The sequence below is a fragment of the Chamaea fasciata genome, unplaced genomic scaffold (genome assembly GCF_029207755.1).
Source record: "Chamaea fasciata isolate MVZ Bird 193981 ecotype frontalis unplaced genomic scaffold, bChaFas1.0.hap1 SCAF_23, whole genome shotgun sequence".
In the NCBI taxonomy this organism is placed as follows: Eukaryota; Metazoa; Chordata; class Aves; order Passeriformes; family Sylviidae; genus Chamaea; species Chamaea fasciata.
This window is the reverse complement of record NW_027094108.1, coordinates 1288148-1311227: the sequence shown is the minus strand read 5'-3', so window position 1 is coordinate 1311227 and position 23080 is coordinate 1288148. Positions and strand designations below refer to the sequence as shown.

Here is a 23080-nt window from a genome sequence, read left to right as displayed (position 1 = left end):
TCCATTCCTTTCCCTGGGAGGGATTTCTCCTTGCTGTCCCTCTGCTCCGACCGATGTGAGTGAAGAGCTTTTGCCTTTGTGTCCCCCATCACACTGGTCTGTGTGAAACGGTGTAAAAGGGACACACATCCCAAAAATAAAAGTCATTTTTAGCTTTTTGAACCTCGGAGTCTGTGTCGATGTGGTGTAAAACAGCGTCAAAGGATTAAGGGAAAACAGGAACTGGAGACACTCTGGAGTCTGGAAATCCTCCTGGACACTCCCCAGAGCCCCCAGGGACAAAAATTCCCCTCCATCCAAGCAGAGGATGGCAGAGAAAAAGAAATTATCCCACGGGATGAGCGCTGGAATTGTCCAATCTCACCAAAATCCACCAGGAAACTTTAATATCAACACGAGGGGGGTTTCCCCTGCTTTGAACACTGCAGGTGTTGCTGTTGCAAATCGATTAAAATGTGATGGTGACCCTCAAAGTGCTCACTCGGGGCATGGAGGGTTTTTTTGGGATCTCCTAATCTCACTTGAGATTCCCCCCAGCACGGTTTTGTTGGGAATAAATTGATTTTTTTTTGGGTTATCTGATACAAATCCTCCCCAAAACCAGAGCAAACCTGAGAGGAAAAACAACAACAGCCCCAAGACCCGACCCCACACCCGCCCTGAAGGTTTTACAGAACTGAACACCAGCCACAGCTAGAAAATTAAATTGCTCTTCAACTCGGCCACATTTACATTTATATACACAGAACCCGCTCAGACTTTACATGTAAACCTTTGCTGGATGCATCCTGAAAAAAACAAAAAACAAAACCCAAAAAAAACCCCACAAACCGAACCACAAAAACACAACCAGAGATCTTCAAGTACAAGTTTTCGTGGTCGCACCAGAGGGAAGAACCGAAGTTTTGTCGCCGCGTTGGATTTGCAGGGAACAAAGGCTGAGGGTTTAGAGCCCAGGGTGAAAATATTTGGGTTTGCTGCTGAACTTGGAACAGATCTGGCCCTGGGAGGGTGGAAAATTATAACCCTGAGGTTTCTGTCCCCTGAGGCAGCCTGACCCCTTTTTTCACTCCTTGATTTTCGGGGGGCGAAGCCGTTCTCCCTGAGCACCCTGCTGAACTCAGGCCGGGGCTGCTGTGCTCGGCCCCCACCCCAAAATTTCGGGGCAGGAATGGGACCCCTGGACCCGCCCAGACCACGCAGAAGAGCACAATGTTCCCTTCACTGCAACAGGACCAGCTGAGGGCTCCGGCGCAAAGGAATCCGACTGATCCAGGCACTTTGGTTTTGGCTTTTGAGTGGCTGCTCCCTCTGAACACCCAGCTCCTGCAGGAATCCGAAGGAACCCAAAAGAGCCTGACGCCTTTTTTTTTGTCCTTGATTTTCGGGGAGCATCTGAACACCGAGCTCCTGAGGGAACCTGAGGGAGCCTGGGGGAGCCCGACCCCTTTTTTTTTTCACTCCTTGATTTTTGGAGGGGCGTCTGAACACCGAGTCCCTCTCACCTGAGGGAACCTGAGGGAACCTGAGGGAACCTGATCCTTTTTTTTTTTTTGAATGGGAGCCCTGGACTTGCCCAGGTCACGCACAGAGCAGAGCTCAGGGCTCTTCCCTTCGCCTCCCGGAGGACGAGAGAAGAGCCCCCGGGTTTTTTTTCTTTTTTTCCGTGCCTGGAGCTGCCCCTAGACGTGGTAAATGTGCTGGACGGCAGCAGGGGGGCTGCAGGGGGAGCCCAGCGCCTTCTCCTCGGCCTCCCACAGGTTGTCGTAGCTGAGGTCGCTGTGGAAGCTCTGCAGCTCGGCGTAGTCGTGGTAAGAGGCGGAGTCCCGGCAGGGACAGGTGGCATCTGTCACCTCGTGGGTGTCCCCGCTCCCGCCTGCGGGGAAAGGGGCAGGAACGCGCTTTATGTTGGGGATATTTTATGTATTTATTTGTTTATAGACCCATAAAGTCTGTATCTTGTGTCAACAAGATAACAAGGATTACTATTTTTCTTTTTTCTTTTCTGTCGTTAAATGGGCGCTGTGCTGAGCTCTTGTCTTGGGTTGAAACGCGAGGTGTGACCAGAAGTTTGTGTTCTATTATCAGCTGTGAAAAACAGCTGGGGGAGGGCTCTTTATCCCTTCCAGGACCTATCCCTTGTAAGTCTGGGGGAATATTTTCTGTTCAAACCAGCTGGGGCGGAGTTCTTTATCCCTTCCAGGACCTGTCCCTCATAACCCTGGGGAATATTTTCTGTTCAGACCAGGTGAGACATGTAAAAAAAGGGGGAAACAGACGGGAAAAAGGATCGGGGACAGCCCAGGGGTTGTCTCAGCCAGCAGGGAGGAAGGAAATCACAGAGGGAGGAGGAGGAGGAGGAGGAAGATCCCAGAGCAGGGGGAGGGTGTCTGGAGCAAGGCAGGTCCCTCAGGGTGCCAGGGGCACAGGGCAGGTGACGGGGGCATGGGACAGGTGACAAACCCAGGGAAAGGGAGGGATGAAGGGCCCCAGGAAGGATGACGAGGGTCAGGAGGGCTGGAGCAGCCCAGGGGCCTCACCTGGGGCGTGCAGAGAAGGTCCCAGGTGTTCCTCTGGCAGGGAGCAGATCTGGGGACAGAGGGACAGCCAGGTGAGGGTGGCACAGCTGGGACAGTGCCCGCAGGGCACCAGCCTCGGCCCCGCTGCCCAGGACGGGCCCTGGCACTGGGCAAAGGGCCCAGAGCCCTGCAGGGACCACCCCGGGCAGGCTGGGACCCCGGGGGTGTCCCACTGCACCCCCTGAGTGTCCCCTGCACTCCCTGAGTGTCCCCCGAGTGTCCACCCGAGTGTCCCCTGTACCCTCTGACTGTCCCCTGCACCCTCCGAGTGTCCCCTGTACTCCCTGAGTGTCCCCCGAGTGTCCCCTGTACCCTCTGACTGTCCTCTGCACCCCCTGAGTGTCCCCTGCACTCCCTGAGTGTCCCCCGAGTGTCCACCCGAGTGTCCCCTGTACCCTCTGACTGTCCTCTGCACCCCCTGAGTGTCCCCTGCACTCCCTGAGTGTCCCCCGAGTGTCCACTCGAGTGTCCCCTGTACCCTCTGACTGTCCTCTGCACCCCCTGAGTGTCCCCTGCACTCCCTGAGTGTCCCCCGAGTGTCCCCCGAGTGTCCCCTGTACCCTCTGACTGTCCTCTGCACCCCCTGAGTGTCCCCTGCACTCCCTGAGTGTCCCCCGAGTGTCCACCCGAGTGTCCCCTGTACCCTCTGACTGTCCTCTGCACCCCCTGAGTGTCCCCTGCACTCCCTGAGTGTCCCCCGAGTGTCCCCCGAGTGTCCCCTGTACCCTCTGACTGTCCTCTGCACCCCCTGAGTGTCCCCTGCACTCCCTGAGTGTCCCCCGAGTGTCCACCCGAGTGTCCCCTGTACCCTCTGACTGTCCCCTGCACCCCCTGAGTGTCCCCTGCACTCCCTGAGTGTCCCCCGAGTGTCCCCCGAGTGTCCCCTGTACCCTCTGACTGTCCTCTGCACCCCCTGAGTGTCCTCTGCACCCCCTGAGTGTCCCCTGCACTCCCTGAGTGTCCCCTGCACTCCCTGAGTGTCCCCTGAGTGTCCACCCGAGTGTCCCCTGTACCCTCTGACTGTCCCCTGCACCCCCCGAGTGTCCCCTGCACTCCCTGAGTGTCCACCCGAGTGTCCCCTGTACCCTCTGACTGTCCCCTGCACCCCCCGAGTGTCCCCCGAGTGTCCCCCGCCCTCCCCAGGTGTGTTCCCATCCTCACCTGCCCCAGGTAGGAGCCGTGTGCGGGTGCCCGGGGCCGGGGCCGCCGTGGGGGGCCCGGGGTGCTGTAAATGGGGCCGGGGGGCCCCTCCCTGCCGAGCCCCCCCGGCAGGGGCTGGCAGTGCCACCGCCCCGGGGACAGCGCCTGGGGACACGGGCCGGGCTGCCCGTGGCACGGCAGGAACTGCAACAGAAACCAGATCACGGGTTGGGTCCTGGCTGGGAAATGCACACCTGGGAAATGCCCACCTGAGGGCCCCACACCTGGGAAATGCCCACCTGGGAAATGCCCCACACCTGGGAAATGCCCACCTGAGGGCCCCACACCTGAGAAATGCTCCACACCTGGGAAATGCCCACATGAGGGCCCCACACCTGGGAAATGCCCCACACCTGGGAAATGCCCCACACCTGGGTAATGCCCCACACCTGGGTAATGCCCCGCCTGGAAAATGCTCCACACCTGGGAAATGCCCACATGAGGGCCCCACATCTGGGAAATGCCCCACACCTGAGTGCCCCACACCTGGGAAATGCCCACCTGGGAAATGCTCCACACCTGAGAAATGCCCCACCTGGGAAATGCTCCACACCTGGGAAATGCACACCTGAGTGCCCCACACCTGGGAAATGCCCCATACCTGAGAAATGCCCCACACCTGGGAAATGCCCCACACCTGAGTGCCCCACACCTGGGAAATGCTCACCTGGGAAATGCTCCACACCTGGGAAATGCCCACCTGAGTGCCCCACACCTGGGTGCTGCCCCACCTGGGTGCTGCCCCACCTGGGTGCCCGCCACCCGAAACGCAGCCCTGCTGGCAGCACCTTCAGGCCGAGCCAGGATCGCCGGTTCTGCCCTCCCCACAAATTCTTCTCCATCCTCATCCTCCTCTGGGAGGGGACGGAGAGGCGCCATGGGGCATTCCCAGTGATCCACAGGCACGGGGGGGAGCTGGCCAGGGGGATAAAATCGACTCAAGGGATGCAGAGGGACCCTGGAGGGAAGGAGGGTCACCCCAGGGTGGTGAATGACTCAGAAAATCTTTCCCTGTTCAATTATCACAGTTGAAATGTGGCCGTAAGGCACTCCCTTATCAGGGCCGGGATTTTTTGGGAGGTGGGCAGGGTGGTCTGTGGCTCTGACTCATCTCCGGGGCTGGAATTGGGGAATCTCCAGTTTCGGGAGTCTGGCTCACATCCCTGCCTTTGGCCGGGGCGATCACACAGGGGAAACCTGTTCCCCTGTGCCCCGGGGTGAAGGGACAGGAGCTCTGCCCGGCCCTGCCCCAGCCCCAAACGCTGCTCCGGAGTCTCCTCGTCCCTCCTCAGACGGGCCGGGAAAGGAAACAGCCCCGGGTACAATTCCCGGAGCCCGGGGGCTGAGTCAGGGAACTGGGAACGGGGAACTTCAGTCCCAGCTGAACCGGGAGCGAAGGGATCAGTGCAAAGGGGGAGCCGGGAGCTGCTGAGGCCTCAATCCCCACCCAGCTCTCTGTTCAGCCCCGAGGCAGGATGGAGACGGGGACGGGGCAGCTCCAACCCAGGGGGGGCTGTAAAATCCCAAATTTTGCTCGTCCAGGTGGGATGGTGGGGCTGGGTCCTGGCTGTGCTCAGAGAGGGGAATTAAGGGAAGGTCACTGAGGGGCTGTGAAATCCCAAATTTTGCTCGTCCAGGTGGGATGGTGGGGCTGGGTCCTGGCTGTGCTCAGCAAAGGGAATTCCTGAAGGGACAGTCACCGAGGGGTGGGGCAGTGGCATCACCCTGGGAAGCTGAAGGGACACGCCGCAAAGGCCGTGTCAGAGCAGGCTGTGCTCCATGGGGCAATAACTCCCACCCAGGGATTGCCTCAGGAGCTGGGGGGCATTGCCCCATCTGCCCCGAGCAGCCTCCCCTCCCACTCCTCCCCTTTTCCCAGGGAGAAGCTCCCACACCTGAAGCACCTGCCAGGCCCCCGGCGCTGCCAGCGGCACCGGCAGGGAAAGGTGAACCGTGCTCCTCCCAGGGAGGAGGACCCAGCCCCATCCCACACCCAGCTCCATCCTACCTTCATCCTGATCCTACACCCCTCCTGATCCCGCATTCCTCCTGATCCTACACCCCTCCTGATCCCACATCCTTCCTGATCCTGCATCCAGCACCGTCCCATATCCAGCCCCATGCCATGTCCATCCTGATCCCACATCCATCCCCATCCCCATCCCCATCCGTCCCACGCCCGTCCTGATCCCACACCCATCCCCACCCCACCCCTCCGTGGCCCCTCACCCTGCCCATCTCCAGCTGTCCCGGGGGCTGTTGCTGCGAGCTCTGTGTGCCCTCTGTGCCCTGTGTGCCCTGTGAGCCGTGGGCTGTGTAGGGCTCGTGGTACACCGGGGACTGCGCCTCTCCTTTGGGGTTTGGGGGGACGAGGCCGCACGCGCTCCTCTCCTGGCCGCTCCTGCCCTGGGATCTCCTGCTGCTGTTCCCCCTGCACAGCTCCCGCTGCGGGGACAGCCCCGGGCTGGGCCAGCCGGGCTGGGCCAGGCTCTGCAACGACACCACAGACCCTACAGAGCCCGTCCTGGACACCACAGACCCCACAGCGAGTGTCCTGGACACCACAGACCCCACAGTGCCCGTCCTGGACACCACAGACCCCACAGCGCGTGTCCTGGACACCACAGACCCCACAGCGCGTGTCCTGGACACCACAGACCCCACAGTGCATGTCCTGGACACCACAGACCCCACAGTGCCCGTCCTGGACACCACAGACCCCACAGTGCCCGTCCTGGACACCACAGACCCCACAGTGCATGTCCTGGACACCACAGACCCCACAGTGCATGTCCTGGACACCACAGACCCCACAGTGCATGTCCTGGACACCACAGACCCTACAGCGCGTGTCCTGGACACCACAGACCCCACAGTGCATGTCCTGGACACCACAGACCCCACAGTGCATGTCCTGGACACCACAGACCCCACAGTGCCCGTCCTGGACACCACAGACCCCACAGTGCGTGTCCTGGACACCACAGACCCCACAGTGCATGTCCTGGACACCACAGACCCCACAGTGCCCGTCCTGGACACCACAGACCCCACAGTGCATGTCCTGGACACCACAGACCCCACAGTGCCCGTCCTGGACACCACAGACCCCACAGTGCGTGTCCTGGACACCACAGACCCCACAGCGCGTGTCCTGGACACCACAGACCCCACAGTGCCCGTCCTGGACACCACAGACCCCACAGCGCGTGTCCTGGACACCACAGACCCTACAGAGCCCGTCCTGGACACCACAGACCCCACAGTGCATGTCCTGGACACCACAGACCCCACAGCGCGTGTCCTGGACACCACAGACCCCACAGTGCGTGTCCTGGACACCACAGACCCCACAGTGCCCGTCCTGGACACCACAGACCCTACAGAGCCCGTCCTGGACACCACAGACCCCACAGTGCGTGTCCTGGACACCACAGACCCCACAGTGCATGTCCTGGACACCACAGACCCCACAGTGCCCGTCCTGGACACCACAGACCCCACAGTGCATGTCCTGGACACCACAGACCCCACAGTGCCCGTCCTGGACACCACAGACCCCACAGTGCCTGTCCTGGACACCACAGACCCCACAGTGCGTGTCCTGGACACCACAGACCCCACAGCGCGTGTCCTGGACACCACAGACCCCACAGCGCCCGTCCTGGACACCACAGACCCCACAGCGCGTGTCCTGGACACCACAGACCCTACAGAGCCCGTCCTGGACACCACAGACCCCACAGTGCATGTCCTGGACACCACAGACCCCACAGCGCGTGTCCTGGACACCACAGACCCCACAGTGCCCGTCCTGGACACCACAGACCCCACAGTGCCCGTCCTGGACACCACAGACCCCACAGTGCGTGTCCTGGACACCACAGACCCTACAGAGCCCGTCCTGGACACCACAGACCCCACAGTGCATGTCCTGGACACCACAGACCCCACAGCGCGTGTCCTGGACACCACAGACCCCACAGTGCATGTCCTGGACACCACAGACCCCACAGTGCGTGTCCTGGACACCACAGACCCCACAGTGCATGTCCTGGACACCACAGACCCCACAGTGCCCGTCCTGGACACCACAGACCCCACAGTGCCCCTGTGGACTGGGCCTGGGGTGGGACTGGGATAGGAGTGGGATGAGAATGGAACTAGGACTGGGATGGGACTGGGACTGGGATCCCTCAGCAGCCTTTTCCCTGACCAAGCTGAGCCGGGCCAAGCCCAGGCTCCGGGCAGGGATTTGCTCCAACCCCACAGCAAACACAGCCAGCCCCAAATGCGGCATCCAGCCCCATCCCAGGGGGATCCCCACGGGCATCCCGGGCTTTGTTTGGGGTTCACTCACATGGAGAGGCTGGGAATAGCCGGGGGACAGCGGCTCCTCGAGCAGGCGGCCCTCGGGGGGCAGCAGGAAGGAGTGACCGTCGGGCAGGGAGCCGCTGGTCTGGGACAGCTGGGTCAGCGTGGTCACTCGCCCTCCGGACGCCCAGGAGTTGGTCCGGCCATCAGAGCTCAGGGATCCTCTGCCACTGCTGGTGAACTGCACGGGGACAGGGACAGCCTTGGGGACAGGGACAGCCTTGGGGACAGGGACACCCTTGAGGACACAGCCCTCGTGTCCCCATGGCTGTGCCTGGGGTGTGGGACGTGCTGGTTTTGGGGTGAGTGAGGGGAATGAGGGGGTGCCCAGCAGGAAAAGGTATCCCTGACCTGGCTGGGCTGTGGGGGATTTGACCCCCCAGGATCATTTACCTGGCTGGGCTGTGGGGATTTGATCCCCCAGGATCCCTGACCTGGCTGGGCTGTGGGGATTTGACCCTACAGGATCACTCACCTGGCTGGGCTGTGGGGATTTGACCCTACAGGATCACTCACCTGGCTGGGCTGTGGGATCCTGGCCCCCGAGATCCCCTCGGAGCCCGACAGGGAGGAGTCGGCGTTGCGGAACTGGGCGGTGTTGAGGCAGTAGAGCCACTCCTGGTAGTCCTGGTAGCTGCCACAGCTCACGCGGATGGAGTTGATCAGTCGGCCTGGAAAAAACATCCCCCAGGGCTGAGCCCGGGCTGGGGGCCTCGGAAAGCCCCTCGGGAACGGGAATCCTCCTGCTCCAGCCCCGGCCCACATCCCCTGCCAGGACCCACCTTCGATCAGAAAGGAGGTTTTGTCATTCTCCTCAAAGAGCACCTGGATGGCGTTGAGTGGGAGCTCTCCCTGTGGAGAGAGGGGCAGGATTGGGGGACACGGGGACAGCAGAGCTCGTGGCCGTGCCCGGGGACACGGCTCTGGGGTGCAGCCTCTGCAGGCAGCTGGGCAGCCAAACTCTGCTCCCACAGGAGAAATCCCAGTGAGATTCCTGCCTCCTCCTGCACATCCCAGTGAGATTCCTGCACATCCCAGTGAGATTCCTGCCTCCTCCTGCACATCCCAGTGAGATTCCTGCACATCCCAGTGAGATTCCTGCACATCCCAGTGGGATTCCTGCCTCCTCCTGCACATCCCAGTGAGATTCCTGCACATCCCAGTGAGATTCCTGCCTCCTCCTGCACATCCCAGTGGGATTCCTGCCTCCTCCTGCACATCCCAGTGAGATTCCTGCACATCCCAGTGAGATTCCTGCATCCTCCTGCACATCCCAGTGAGATTCCTGCCTCTTCCTGCACATCCCAGTGGGATTCCTGCATCCTCCTGCACATCCCAGAGAAATTCATGCTGCCTCCTCCTGCACATCCCAGTGAGATTCCTGCTGCCTCCTGCACATCCCAGCAGGATTGTTTCATCCTGCACATCCCAGTGAGATTCCTGCATCCTCCTGCACATCCCAGTGAGATTCCTGCTGCATCCTGCAATCCCAGTGGGATTTCTGCCGCCTCCTGCACATCCCAGTGAGATTCCTGCTGCCTCCTGCACATCCCAGCAGGATTCTTTCATCCTGCACATCCCAGTGAGATTCCTGCCCCCAGCACGACTGCAGCACCGGTGCTCCATCCTCCCCTCCACAGCAACCCCCGAGGGTGCAGAGACGCCCCGTGCGCAAAGCCGCACCTCGGGGAGCTCACCAGCATCCCACCCACTCCTCCAGCAGCTCCCCCTCGCTGCTTCCCACCTTGCCCAGGGCCTTTTCCCACCGGAGGATCGGGGTCAGCCCCATCCTCTCCCTTCCCAGCCCCATCCCATCTCATCCCAGCCCCACACCCTTGGCCGGGGCAGCTCCTGCAGAACAAAAGGGCCGGGGCTGTTCCCCCGCCCGCCCAGCCCGGAGTCGGGCCAGGGAAGCGCCCCGGGAGGAGACTCCCGTGCCCCGACACGCCGCTGGAAAAGCCGGTTCCCGGTGCCAGCCCCGTGAATCAGCCCCGGCACCGTGGGAAGGCAGCAGGGCCCGGGAAGGGAACACCGCCTGGGAAGGGAACGCAGCTTTGGGGTTTCCAAAGAGTTGAGCTCATGGGAGAGCCCAGCCCTTGTGCCGTGCCCCGTTCCCAGGACGTTCCCGAAACCGGGCTGTGCCCCAGGCGTGTCCCAGCCGCTGGAAAACGCCTCCCAGAGCCGCTGTGCCACGAGGAGAGAGAGCTGCTCTTCCCGGGGATAACAATGGCAATAAAATCCCAATAAAAATCCCAATAAAAGCGTTCTGCAGGCCGCGCGGGTTCGGGGCGGATTTCACACTCAGCCCTGCAGCTCTGCAGAGCTGTTCGTCCCCGGCTCGGTGACTCAGGGATGCAGCAGAGCAGCAGCTCCGGGGTCACAGACGGGTCACCGCCGCTTTTGGCGCATTTGTTCCCGCCCGGGAGAAGCGGAGGGAGCACGGGGGCTCTTAGGGAGCCATCAGATGATGCTTGAGATGACGGAGCGGCGGGGAGGGAAGGGGAGAGAGGCCCTGCAGCATCACCCAGCCCAGCCACCAGCCGTGAGCTGTGTCCCCAAGTGCCACCGGGGATGGCGCCGGGTGAATTTAGGGCGGCTCTGAATTTAGCCCGCCCGTGCTGCGGCTCCAGCGCTGCTCCCACCGGCCCAGGAGCTGCTCTGGCATCCCTTGGGGTGCTCCTCCCTGTCCCTGCTGTCCCTGCTGTCCCTGCTGTCCCCCTGCTGCTCCCGCAGGGGGAGAACGATGCCAGCAGTGTTCCCTCCCCTTCCCTTCCCCTCCCTGCGCTGCCAGCCTGCTCCCAGCCCCAAACTGGTCCCCTGGCACCGAGCCTGGCAGGCAAAGCCCCCTCAGGGGCGCTCTGGGGCCATGCCAGCTCCTGTTTGGAGCAGGAGGGCCGGGCTCCGTGCCAGCGCAGCCTTCCTCCTCCTCCTCCTCCTCCTCCTCCTCCTCCTCGGCAGGCAGCTCCTTCCCCCCGGGCTGCCGGAGCAGGGCAGGGTGTTTCTCGTGGGAAGGGATCTTGCAGCAGCCCCGTGCCTGCTCCCCCTGCCAGCTGGCACGGGAGGGGACACCGGGAGGGCAGGTGGCACGGGAGGGGACACCGGGGAGGGCAGGTGGCACGGGAGGGAGCAGCAGGACGCTCCCAGAGGATCTCACCTTGAAGCAGAGGCCGCTGGGCTCCTCGGACACGATCACCAGAGTGGAGGGGTAGAGCACCAGGAGCCGGTCGTGCTGCTCCTGGGGAAGGAGACAGGGAGAGGGTTGGGGACAGCCTGGGCTGGGAGCTGGGGAGCCCCGGGGTTTGTCCTCCTGACAGCAGCCGGCAGCGAGGGTCTGGGAGCAGCTGGGCTGCTTCCTTGGGCTGGGAGATGGGTTTGGGGAGAGCCGGGCTGCTTCCCTGTGCTCCATCCATCCCTCCATCTCTCCATCCCTCCATCCCTCCCCAGAGCCGTGTCCTACCTGGAAGGGCAGGTGCTGGAGCTTCACCTTGGACACACAGAGGATTTCTCCCAGGGATTCCCGCTGGGTCCCTCTCCACTCCTGCACGGGCAGGTTCTGCATGGACCAGCGCAGCTCCTCCTTGTCCCCTTGGCTCTGTGTCCAGCCGCTCTAGGGACAGCCCATACCGTCCATCCATCGTCCGTCCATCCATTCCTCCATCCCTCCCTCCATCCCTCCCTCCATCCCTCCCTCCATCCCTTCATCCCTCCATCCCTCCCTCCATCCATCCCAGGAGCACTCCCGGCCTCCCCTGGCTCCAGCCAGGCCCTGGCCCCATCTGGGGACACTTTTTTGGCATGGCAGGAGTGGGAAAGAATCCATAGATCTGGGCAGGAGGCAGTTTTCCAGCTGGGAATGGAAAATCGTTCTCCACACCTGGAAATGCCTTTCCAAGGGGGATATTTCTGCTCCACAAGTGGGGAGGGAGTTAAAACACCCTCAGAGGCTGGGAAAGACAATCTCTTGAATCTGAGCCTGTTTTTTAGGCTTCAGCCTCCTCGTCCTGATGTTTTGCAAGCTCTGGCTGGTTGCACAAACACCCAAGAGCGTGAGAGCTCCTCTGAGCCAAGCTCTGACCCCACGGAGCTCGTGCTCATGGTGGCACCCGTGGGTGGCAGCTCTTCCTTCCAGCACATTCCCCCTGCCAGTGGCTCTCAGACCCCTCTGGAAAGCTTTTTTGCACCTTTTCTTCCCCCCAAGGGGAATCCAGCCCCATGTCCCGGCTGGCAGCGGGACGGGGCCGTGGGACACCCACCTGGGACAGCAGGGGCAGGGCCAGGCTCCCTCCACAGAGCTGGATCTGCTTCTCCAGGTGGTAAAGCCACTGCCTGAGCTCGGCCTCGGACGGGCAGAACACGACCAGGGGGTTCAGCAGAGGGCCTGGGAGACACGGGGTGAGCACAGCAAGGATTGCAGCGTCCTCGGGATCAGCTGGCAGAGCTGCCACCCTGCCCAGCCCTCCAGGGCTGTGGGGACACCAGAGCTCTGCTGTCACCTCCCTCCAGCCCCCATGGCAGAGCTGCCACCCTGCCCAGCCCTCCAGGGCTGTGGGGACACCAGAGCTCTGCTGTCACCTCCCTCCAGTCCCCATGGCAGAGCTGCCACCCTGCCCAGCCCTCCAGGGCTGTGGGGACACCAGAGCTCTGCTGTCACCCCCCTCCAGCCCTTCCTGCCATCCTTTAGCCATGGCAGAGCTGCCACACTCTGCCCACCACACCACAGGGTTTGGGGACACCCCTGCCCTGCCGTCACCCCCTTCCAGCCCTCCCTGTCACCCCTTTGTCACACCAGCCTTCCGAGGCTGCCCCGGCCCCTTTCTCAGACACACCCAGCCCTGTGACCACCAGACACTTTTGGACCCCAAACCGGGCTAAGAACAAATCCCAAAGACGGCACCAAAAGCCCAGCCCGACCTCCACGGGCGGATTGCAGCTTTCCAACGCCTCGCAGCAGTTTGTGGGAAGGCTCCCCGCGGGCAGGGGCTGTCCCAGGGGTGCTGCTCCCCGGGCAGAAATCCCGGTGTCATCTCCCAGTTTCAGCCCGGCTCTCCGTTTGTAGAGCACCGCTTTGTTCCTGACACACTTTGCTCACTGATTGCCTCACCCGGCGTCACCCGCACCCAGCCGAGCCGAGGATGATGACTCCACACATCCCCGCAGCTCCTGGGTTTTAATATTTCCAGCTCTCAGGCACCTCGGAGCATGAGCACAGCCTGCTCCCACACCCTCGGCCGCAGACACAGCCCGGCCAGGGCAATAAGCACCGCCGGCAGGATGCAGAGTGGATGTTGTGATTAATAATTCACCACTGCAGCCCCACAGACGAGCCCTGCCTGCTGCGGGCTCGGGAGGATGTGGCTCTGCGGGACTCGGCAGGACGCAGATAAGGCGGATCGAGGCGGGACTTTGCCCTCCCGCCGTATCTTTAGTGCCCTAATTCCTGCATTATTTATAAACAACCTTTCGCTGAGCCTTGGAGGAGCTGTCTGCCGGGCAGGAAATTCGCGGTAAACAAAAGCCGAGGTGGGGCAGAGGCTCCCGGAGTGACTCCAAACCCATGACAGCAATTTGGGTCTTTGCCGGGCATCCACGTGTCTGTCCGTGCCTCTGGAGCTTCCCTGCTTCCTCTTCCCGCGCTCTCCCTGCCTTTCCAAGGAGGATGCAGCGATCCCAGAGCAGCCAGGAGAGTGTGATGCTGCTCTCCGGGCATCCAGGGGTTATAAAAACGCGAATTAAACCCAGCAGGAATCCCGTGGTGCCAAGGCGTGACCCGCAGTGTGACCCTCGGGGTGGCACTGTCACCCCCTCCCCCGGGGCACACACCCCGAGGGCATCGCCCATTGCCACATCCAAACAGGGCCCAGAAGGAAGAGAAAATGAGGAAAGGAACTCCCGGGACACGCCTGGGGCTGCTGTGAGCAGTCTGAGCTGTGAATTCAGCCCCGGCCATTGCCCCGGGGCCCAGGGACACGTCCCTGTGCCCCGGCCGGCCCCGGGCTCCTTCCTCTTTCCTCGGGCCCTCGGGGTCACTCCCTGCCCTCGGGACAGGAGGGAGAAGGAATTCTATTCCATTCCTTCCTTCCAGTAACTGGGCAAAGGTGGGATAAGGAATTCTGCTCCATTCCTTCCTTCCAATAACCCAGCAGAGGTAGGATAAGGAATTCTGCTCCATTCCTTCCTTCCAATAACCCAGCAGAGGTGGAAAAGGAATTCTGCTCCATTCCTTCCTTCCAATAACCCAGCAGAGGTGGAAAAGGAATTCTGCTCCATTCCTTCCTTCCATTGACCCAACAGAGACGGGAGAAGGAATTCTCCATTCCCTCTTTCCAACAACTGGGCAGAGGTGGGAACTGTCCCGACATGTCCCCACATGTCCCAACATGTCCCCACATGTCCCCACATGTCCCTGTGGCAGCCCCGGGCACTGGGGAGCAGGGCAAGCCGTAAATCCCAGCGGAAAAGCCGGGTTCATCTCCCCGCGGGCGTTCCCTGGGGCTGGCACACCCCACTGCCCCTGCCCGGGCTCCCCCAGCCCCAGCAGCCCCCACAGACCCACCTGAGATGTGGAAGGCGTGCTCCTGCTGCCCGGGGCTCTGCCCGGCGCCCAGCTCCCGCACCTCCAGCTCCTTCAGAGGCAGCAGCCCCTGGGGAAGGACAGCGGGGGGGGGGGGGGTTACTTTGGGCTCCATCCTGCAGCAAAACCTCTGCCACGCCGAGAAATAGCTTTATAATCCACAGGGGGTTTGGCGGTTTTTTCTCTTTTTTTCCTTTTCATTTCGAGAGGAACCTCAGCAAAACAACTGTGGTCTAACAACAGAAAGGATGGGACTGACCCTAAAGGAAAACGGAGCTGTCCAGCTGCCAGACCCTGGGCGTTCGGATTCCCCGCCCTGACAAAGCCCAGGAGCAGGTGACAACTTTGTCCTCCCTCTTCTGGGCTCCCCAAACGAGCTCCGTGAAAGATGCTAATGGCTCCAATGCCTGGGGGCACATTAATTCCTTGTTAATTCCTCCACCGTGAACAAACTCCGTTTCTAAAGGAGCCAGGAGGGTTTGGGACATTGCTTGTCTCGGGAATTTTCGGTGGAAGGGGTGACTGGAGAGGTTTTGCTCACGTTTTATGCCAACCTCAAGTCACCCAAAGGCCAATCAATCATTTCTGAGAGGAACTAATCTTACAGTCATCTCCCAGCCACGCTCAGTTTCAGCTCCTCACTGGCGTGGAGGGAGAGGGAACACCTCAGGGGTTGTTGTTTTACAGCTGTGGCTGCCTGGCCGTGGTGCAGAGCACTTCATCCATTATTTGTGACTCCCCGGCACCGCCAGGATAAAAGATTCATGAGTGGTTTGCCGGCAGAGCTCCCCGAGGCTCAGGTTTCTCTCCCCCACCTTCTCCCACAGGATAATTGAGGGTGGAAAAGCTCAGCCTGGAGATGGAGAACTCCCAGAAGCCAAGACCCCCATGGGAACCAAGGGCCAGGGGGATTTTGGGGCTCAGCTCCCTGTGCTCGGTGCTCAGCACAAGGGTCACCTCCAGGTCACCTCCCTGCCTGTCCCTGGGCAGCCCACAGGTGACCCTGAGCAGGTGTGGGGACAGGCTTTGGGACAAAACAGCCTTTTGGAGTTTGGCATCCCCGGGAAGGGACCTGGGGACATCTCCCAGAGTTTGTTCCCCCGGAGCCCAGCACGCCCAGGTGAGGCCCTACCTGGTAGGTGAGGCCGTTGGGACCCGTGGACTGGAAGTACAGGTAGGACTGGAAGAGCTCCAGGAAGCAGCTGTTGACCTCCTGCAGAAAGGGACACCTTTGGGGTTATCCCAGGACAATTTGGGGTTATCCCAGGACACCTCCCAGCCTCCCCCTGCATCCCAGGCTGATCCCTGCAGGGAAAATCTTCTCCAAGGGCTCATGGAAGCACTTCCAGGTGCCCACAGGGATGGCAGCAGGCGGGCAGAGCAGCCCAGGGAATTCTCCACGAGGGCCATTTCCCGGGATTGCCCCTCCCTTCCCAGCCCTGCGGGGTCGCACCACCCCGGGCAGAGAAACCCATCCCCCAAAAAAAAGGTGCCTCGGGTTTACCTGGCAGTGCTGGAACCTAAACTTGACCTTGGAGTAATAAATCATTTTGCCCAAATTCCTGACGATCGTTTTCCTCCGGCCCTTCTTGAACAGGCTGGGGAGCCTCTGGTCCAAGTTTTCCTTCTGGTTTTCCTGCTTCTGGATGATCTGTAACGAGGATACGGGGGTGGGAAGAAAAAAACCAGATCAGAGCTGGTGGAAGAGACATTCCCAGCACATCTTCCCAGCAGGGATTCCTGGGACGGGCGCCCTGGGCAGGTGCCCAGGATGGGCTGTTTGTTGTCGGGTCTCCGTGCCAACGTGGGGCCGGGGCTGGGAGCCTGAGGATACCCTGATCCCCTAAAGCTGGGAATGGAGCCGGGAGTGGAGCTGGGAACCGGGAATGGAGCTGGGAACTGGGAATGGAGCCGGGAATGGAGCCGGGAATGGAGCTGGGAATGGAGCTGGGAACTGGGAATGGAGCTGGGAATGGAGCTGGGAATGGAGCTGGGATTGGAGCTGGGAACTGGGAATGGAGCTGGGAATGGAGCTGGGAACCGGGAATGGAGCTGGGAACTGGGAATGGAGGTGGGAACTGGGAATGGAGGTGGGAACTGGGAATGGAGCTGGGGATGGAGGTGGGAACTGGGAATGGAGCTGGGAACTGGGAATGGAGCTGGGGCTGGAGCCGGGAATGGAGCTGGGAACTGGGAATGGAGTTGGGAATGGAGCCGGGAATGGAGCTGGGAATGGAGCTGGGAACTGGGAATGGAGCTGGGAATGGAGCCGGGAATGGAGCTGGGAACCGGGAATGGAGCTGGGAACTGGGAATGGAGCTGGGAACTGGGAATGGAGCTGGGGATGGAGGTGGGAACTGGGAATGGAGGTGGGAACTGGGAATGGAGCTGGGAACTGGGAATGGAGCTGGGGATGGAGGTGGGAACTGGGAATGGAGCTGGGAACTGGGAATGGAGCTGGGGATGGAGGTGGGAACTGGGAATGGAGGTGGGAACTGGGAATGGAGCTGGGAATGGAGCTGGGAACTGGGAATGGAGCTGGGAATGGAGCTGGGAACTGGGAATGGAGCTGGGAACCAGGAAGAGGGGCCAAAAGCGATCAGGAGCCTTTCACCTGCAGAGCACGGGGCTCCTTCCAGGGCCTCGCTGCATTGGGGTTGCTGTTTTTAGGACACTGTTTTTAACCCTTTCCTGCTGAAATCCTCCCTCCAATTTCCCAGCTATGGAAATTCCCAGAATTCAGGGAGCACACTGGGAGCCCAGTGAAGGCCTCACTGGGGCAGCTCAGCGCAGGAAAAAAATGTTATTTGTGCCACAAACGCAGAGCAAAGAGCAGCTGGTCACGGGGACAGCAAATAACAAAACACGGCTCGGATAAGGGCACCAGCAGCACCTGGGAGTGGGGAGAGGGTGAAGTGATAAAATCGTGGGCACGGAGATAAGGAACAGCAGCAGCCACCAGCTGCCGGGGCACTGCCGCTGCCTGGGGCGTGGCAGCCAAATTTCCCAGGAGAAGCAGTCTGGGAGCTGGGAATGCAGCCCTGGGAAAGAGGGAGAGCTCCCAAGGAATAAATGGAATATTTCCCACTTCCGGGCAAGCCTGGGAGGGCTGGCAGTGAGAATGAGGAGATGGATGAGCACAGGGGCAGCTCCAAGGCCATGGAAAAAAGGAATCACAAGATCATGGGATTTCTAGGTTGGAAAAGACCTTTAAAATCAGCGAGTCCAACCCAGCCCCGACACCTCAACTAAACCCTGGGCCCAAGTGCCACATCCAGGCTTTGTTTTAAGGGATGGTGACTCCACCACCTCCCCGGGCAGATCATTTATCACTCTTTCCATAAAAAACTTTTTCCTAATAATTCACCAGGCTGGAGGAGACCTCCAAGACCATTGAGTCCAACCCAGCCCCGACACCTCAGCTAAACCGAGTGCCACATCCAGGCTTGATTTAAACACGTCCAGCGATGGTGACTCCACCACCTCCCCAGATAATTCCAGTATTTACCACTCTTTCCATAAAAACTTTTTCCCTAACGGGATCACATCCCTGAAATCTGCAGCCCTTCCAGCTCCCAGCCCATGGGGATGCCTCAGCCGAAGCCCAAAGTTCCTGGCTAAAAGGTTTTCCCTCCCTCTGGGATTCTCCCCCAGCCCCATTCCCGTTATCCCGGCGCTGCCCATCCCCGCAAACCCACTCCCTGCCGGGGCTCGGCGAGCTGCGAGTGCCCCGACATGTTCTCACCCTACAGGTAGAGCGAGTTTACTCATTAACTGCTCAGCCCCTGCAGCCCCCGAGCCCCGCGGTGAATCAGCGGCAGGAAGAGCTCTCAGCCCCCCGGGGGCTCCCGGAGCTGCTGTTTCAGGAGAAAAACACCAAAGCAGCGGCTCTGGGGGCGCATCCCGCCCCGCCGGCTGTCACCGGGGGCTGTGGGAATCAGGGCAGGGGTCGCTGGGGGCGCAGGGATGGCACCTGTCCCTGGCGTGGTCGGGGTTAGGGTGATGCCACCTCCTGCGGGGTTGTACCTGTGCTGGCAGCTCCGCTGCTCCCACCCGGCCCTGATGTTCCCAAAAAAATCAGCGGGAGAGGGGGAAAGCCCAGATTTCCTCCAGGCCATACAGGGAGCTCGTGGCCGAGCAGGGAGTTTGCATCCCCTGTGCTCCGGGTGGGGGTAAAGGCTGAAATCCTGCCCCACCCTCCTTCCCTGCACTCCCTGGATTCCCAGGGAACTGGGAGCGATCTCCCAGTCCGTGACCTTTGCCAGGATTCCTGCTCCGCTCACGCTGACAGCTCATCCCGATTCCCCAGGGACGCATCCAGGATCCAGCCGGGACCTGGGTTCTGCTGTCTGACCTTTGGCTCCAGCCGATTCCCACAGGGAGCCTTCCCTGGAATTCCCTCGGCCGCGCCTCAGTTTCCCTTTCCCAGGATTTGACAAACACCCAGCCGCAGCCTGAACTCTCCCCAGAATTCCACCCACGGCCCTGGCCCACCCAGCGGGACCCACCAAGCCCTCGGGGGGGTTCCTGGGTTCCCTCTGCTTTCCCCGAGCTGGGAAAAGGGGGAATGCGGGCACAGGGCCGGGCCGTGCCCGGGGCAGCCCCACCCTGCCTGAGTCCCTTCCCAGGCTCAGGTTAATCCGCTCCTGCTCCGTCAGATTCTGGCGTGGGAATGAATCATCCCACCTGCCAAAGCTCACTCGGCTTCTCCCGCCCCTCGCGGGTGACACAGGAACAAAAGAACCCAGAGAAAAGTGTCCCCGTGTTCCCATGTCCCCATGACCCCATGTCCCATATCCCATATCTCCATGTTCCCATGTCCCATATCCCCATGTCCCTGTGTCCTCATGTTCCCATATCCCCATGTCCCCATGTCTTTTACCCCTAAACTCCCTGAGGGATCTCCTCTCTTTTACCCCAAACTCCTTGTGTCCCCATGTCCCCATGACCCCATATCCCCATGTCCCATATCTCCATGTTCCTATATCCCATATCTCCATGTCTTCATGTCCCTATATCCCCATGTTCCCATGTTCCCATGCTCTAAATCCCCATGTTCCCATATCCCCACACCCCTATATCCCCACGTCCTAATGTCCCCATATCCCCATGTCCCTTATCTCCATGTTCCCATATCCCATATCCCCATGTCCCCATGCTCTAAATCCCCATGTTCCCATATCCCCACATCCCTATATCCCCACGTCCTAATATCCCCATATCCTCATGTCCCCATGTCCCTAAATCCCCATGTCCCCACGTCCCCTGCTGGGCTCCCTGCCTGAGCCAGGTCCCCTCCACCCCTGCACATGGACCCCGGGCAGGGAACTCATCTCTGGGAAGGGCTCATCCCTTCCCGGGATCTCTTCAGGACAGACCCAAGCCCAAGGTCCCCTCCAAGTGCTGTCCTGGGAATAAACGCGTGGGAATAAACGGGTGGGTGGGAATAAACCCCCCGGAGCAGCGGGGAAGGGGCTGGAGGTGTTGGAACTCGCCTTTGCTGGAATGTACTGCAGGATTTTATCCGTGGTCGTGTCTCTCTCCTGGCTTCCATCGATCCCAAAAAAGCTGGGCAGCTTTTTCTTGCCGTTTTGGCTACGGAGGGAAGGGGGGGGGAAAAAAAACAATTTTAAAACACTCCTGGGAACACAGAGCCAGGCTGAGGCAGGGTGAATCCTGCCCAGAAAGGAGGAAGCCAGGACACTGGATTTGTCACGGGCTTTCGAGTCATCCCAGCCCAGCCAAGGGCTGACAAAGCCTGGGAGAACAGCAACGGGAATTTTGCTGGCGTTTCTCTGGTTTTTTACAGCTCTTTGCTCAGCCAGATGATCAGCTTGGCCCATCTGTGGCCCCAAAATCGGGGCCCGGGCGTTGCCATGGCAGAGCACAAAGAGCAAACCCAGCCCTGGCAGCTCCGGGGATGGATCCACACGGATCCCGCAGATACTCCCAGAGAAGGTTCAGTTCTGCCCCGGCGGCCTCCCTGTCCCTTTCCTCCCTCTCCCAGTTTCTCCCGGCGTGCTCACCAGCCCCGGGCAGCCACTGGTGCTGCTGGGAGGTGTTGGGAGCTCTTGGCTGGGATTTCCCTGCAGTTCCTGCCTCAGATCCCACAGAAAACCAGGATAATCCCCCCCCCCCCCACCAGTGTGGGAAACTGGGATTCAGTGGGGCAGGAGGAGCTCGGGGGCTTGGCTCCACCACAGGGCCCTGGAGGGAGACCCCAGGGCACAAATACCCCATGGGATCCCCTTCCTTTAATCCCCAAATTCCCCATGGGATCCCCTCTCTTTAATCCCCAAATTCCCCATGGGATCCCCTCTCTTTTATCCCAAATTCCCTGAGGGATCCCCTCTCTTTTACCCCAAACTCCCCATGGGATCCCCTCTCTTTAATCCCCAAATTCCCCATGGGATCCTCTCTCTTTTACCCCAAATACCCCAAGGGATCCCCTCTCTCTGAATAAAACACCTCCCAAGTGAAAAATGGGAATATCAGGTGTCCCTGCACCATGTCCCGCCCAGGGGGAGCCGAATTACCCAAACAAAAAATTAACTTCAGTTTCTCCCGAGGGCTGGCATAAGATAGATATAAAAATTTAAATTTAAAGATATAAAAAATTAAATTTAAAGATATAAGAAATAAATTTAAAGATAGAAAGCTGATGCCGGGGTTCTGGCAGTGCCCAGCACCCCAAAACCCACCGGGAAATAGGAAATCCTCGCTGGGAAATAGAAAATCCCAGCCGGGAAATAGGAAATCTCTGCTGAGAACTAGGAAATCCCTGCCGGGAAATAGGAAATCCCACCAGGAAATAGAAATTCCCACCGGAAAAAATAGGAAATTCCCACTGGGAAATAGGAAATTCCCCTGGGAAAAATAGGAAATCCCCACCGGGAAATAGAAAAATTCCCACCGGGGAAAATAGGAAATCCTCACTGGGAAATAGGAAGTTCCCACTGGGAAATAGGAAATCCTGGCCGGGAAATAGGAAATCCCACCGGGAAAAATAGGAAATCCCCCGGGGAGGGATCCCGCAGGAAATCCAGCCCCGCTCCCACACCCCCAGGGGACACTCACTCTTTCTTCAGCGAGGGTTTCCTTCGGAAGGAGCTCCGGAAGCCGCCGGGAGCCTGCGGGACACAGGCGATGTTCCCCATGCCGGCAGCGCCCGGGGCCCGCGCCGCTGTGGGGCCGCTCTGGGATCGCTGTGGGATCGCTCCGGGCTCGCTGTAGGATCGCTGTGGGATCGCTGTGGGATCGCTCCGGGCTCGCTGTAGGATCGCTGTGGGATCGCTGTAGGATCGCTGTAGGATCGCTGTGGGATCGCTGTGGGATCGCTGTAGGATCGCTGTGGAATCGCTGTGGGATCGCTGTAGGATCGCTGTGGGATCCTCCCGGGCTCGCTGTAGGATCACTGTAGGATCCCCCCGGGCTCGCTGTAGGATCGCCCCGGGCTCGCTGTAGAATTGGTGTAGGATCGCAGTAGGATCCCCGTGGGCTTGCTGTAGGATCGCTGTAGGATCGCAGTAGGATCGCCCCGGGCTCGCTGTAGGATTGCTGTAGGATCACAGTGGGATCCCCGCAGGCTCGCTGTAGGATTGCTGTAGGATCACAGTGGGATCCCCGCAGGCTCGCTGTAGGATCGCTGTAGGATCGCCCCGGGCTCGCTGTAGGATCGCTGTAGGATCACAGCGGGATCCCCGCAGGCTCGCTGTAGGATCGCTGTAGGATCGCCCCGGGCTCGCTGTAGGATCGCTGTAGGATCACAGCGGGATCCCCGCAGGCTCGCTGCGGGATCGCCGTGCGCTCGCTCCCGGCCGCTCCCGCGGCCCGGCGGGGCTCGGGTGTGTGTGGGCAGATCCCAGAGCCCGATCCTGCCCCCGCTCCCGCCCCGGGGCTGGGTGGGGCCAGCCCGGGACCTGCTCCCGGGGAACCGGGGCCGGTGCTCCCCGGCCGGCGCCGCAGCCGCCCACAAATCCATCCCGGAGCCTTTTCCCGACTGGAATTCGGCCGCCGCAACGGCCGGAGATAAGGATGGAGCGAGATAAAAGTTGTTTAAGCATTAACAACAACAAAAAAAAATCCCTCCGGGTTGCGGCGGTTGAAGGGTTCCAAAGGCTCCCCCGTTCCCAGAGGGGTTCAAGACGTAAAAATTAAAATTTTAAGATAGAAAAATTAAATTTAAAGGTATAAAAATTAAATTTAAAGGGAGAAAAACAATTTAAAGATAGGAAAAAAATGAAAATTTAAAGATATAAAAGCTGAACTTAAAGATAGAAAAACTAAATTTAAAGATGGAAAAAACAAACCTAAAGATGGAAAAATTAAATTTAAAGATGGAAAAAATTAAATTTAA

The 23080-nt window shown here is 60.1% G+C and overlaps 1 protein-coding gene across 1 annotated transcript; it reads right to left on the bottom strand.

Annotated features, from left to right (window-relative positions):
* Window positions 1–694: 694 nt before the first annotated feature.
* PLEKHN1 (pleckstrin homology domain containing N1) lies at window positions 695–21885 on the bottom strand. Its single transcript, XM_066202957.1, has 15 exons — window positions 21802–21885; window positions 20220–20319; window positions 16229–16375; window positions 15857–15937; window positions 14707–14794; window positions 12407–12531; window positions 11611–11760; window positions 11308–11388; window positions 8936–9005; window positions 8670–8824; window positions 8140–8334; window positions 6009–6269; window positions 3741–3923; window positions 2541–2589; window positions 695–1876 (listed from the first exon to the last, which is right to left on the bottom strand). Exons 1-15 carry the CDS (start codon window positions 21879–21881, stop codon window positions 1683–1685), a joined length of 1959 nt encoding a protein of 652 aa, XP_066059054.1. The 5' UTR covers window positions 21882–21885; the 3' UTR covers window positions 695–1682.
* Between the last annotated feature and the right edge of the window lie 1195 nt (window positions 21886–23080).

What these genes read in the sequence shown, in the direction of transcription:
- PLEKHN1 (XM_066202957.1), bottom strand. Translation starts at nt 21,881, where the DNA reads ATGGGGAACATCGCCTGTGTCCCGCAGGCTCCCGGCGGCTTCCGGAGC. An exon ending in AAACCCTCGCTGAAGAAAGA is followed by an intron (nt 20,320 to 21,801) that starts GTGAGTGTCCCC and finishes TTCCCTCCGTAG; the next exon opens with CCAAAACGGCAAGAAAAAGC. An exon ending in GACAGCTGGAGATGGGCAGG is followed by an intron (nt 3,924 to 6,008) that starts GTGAGGGGCCAC and finishes TTTCTGTTGCAG; the next exon opens with TTCCTGCCGTGCCACGGGCA.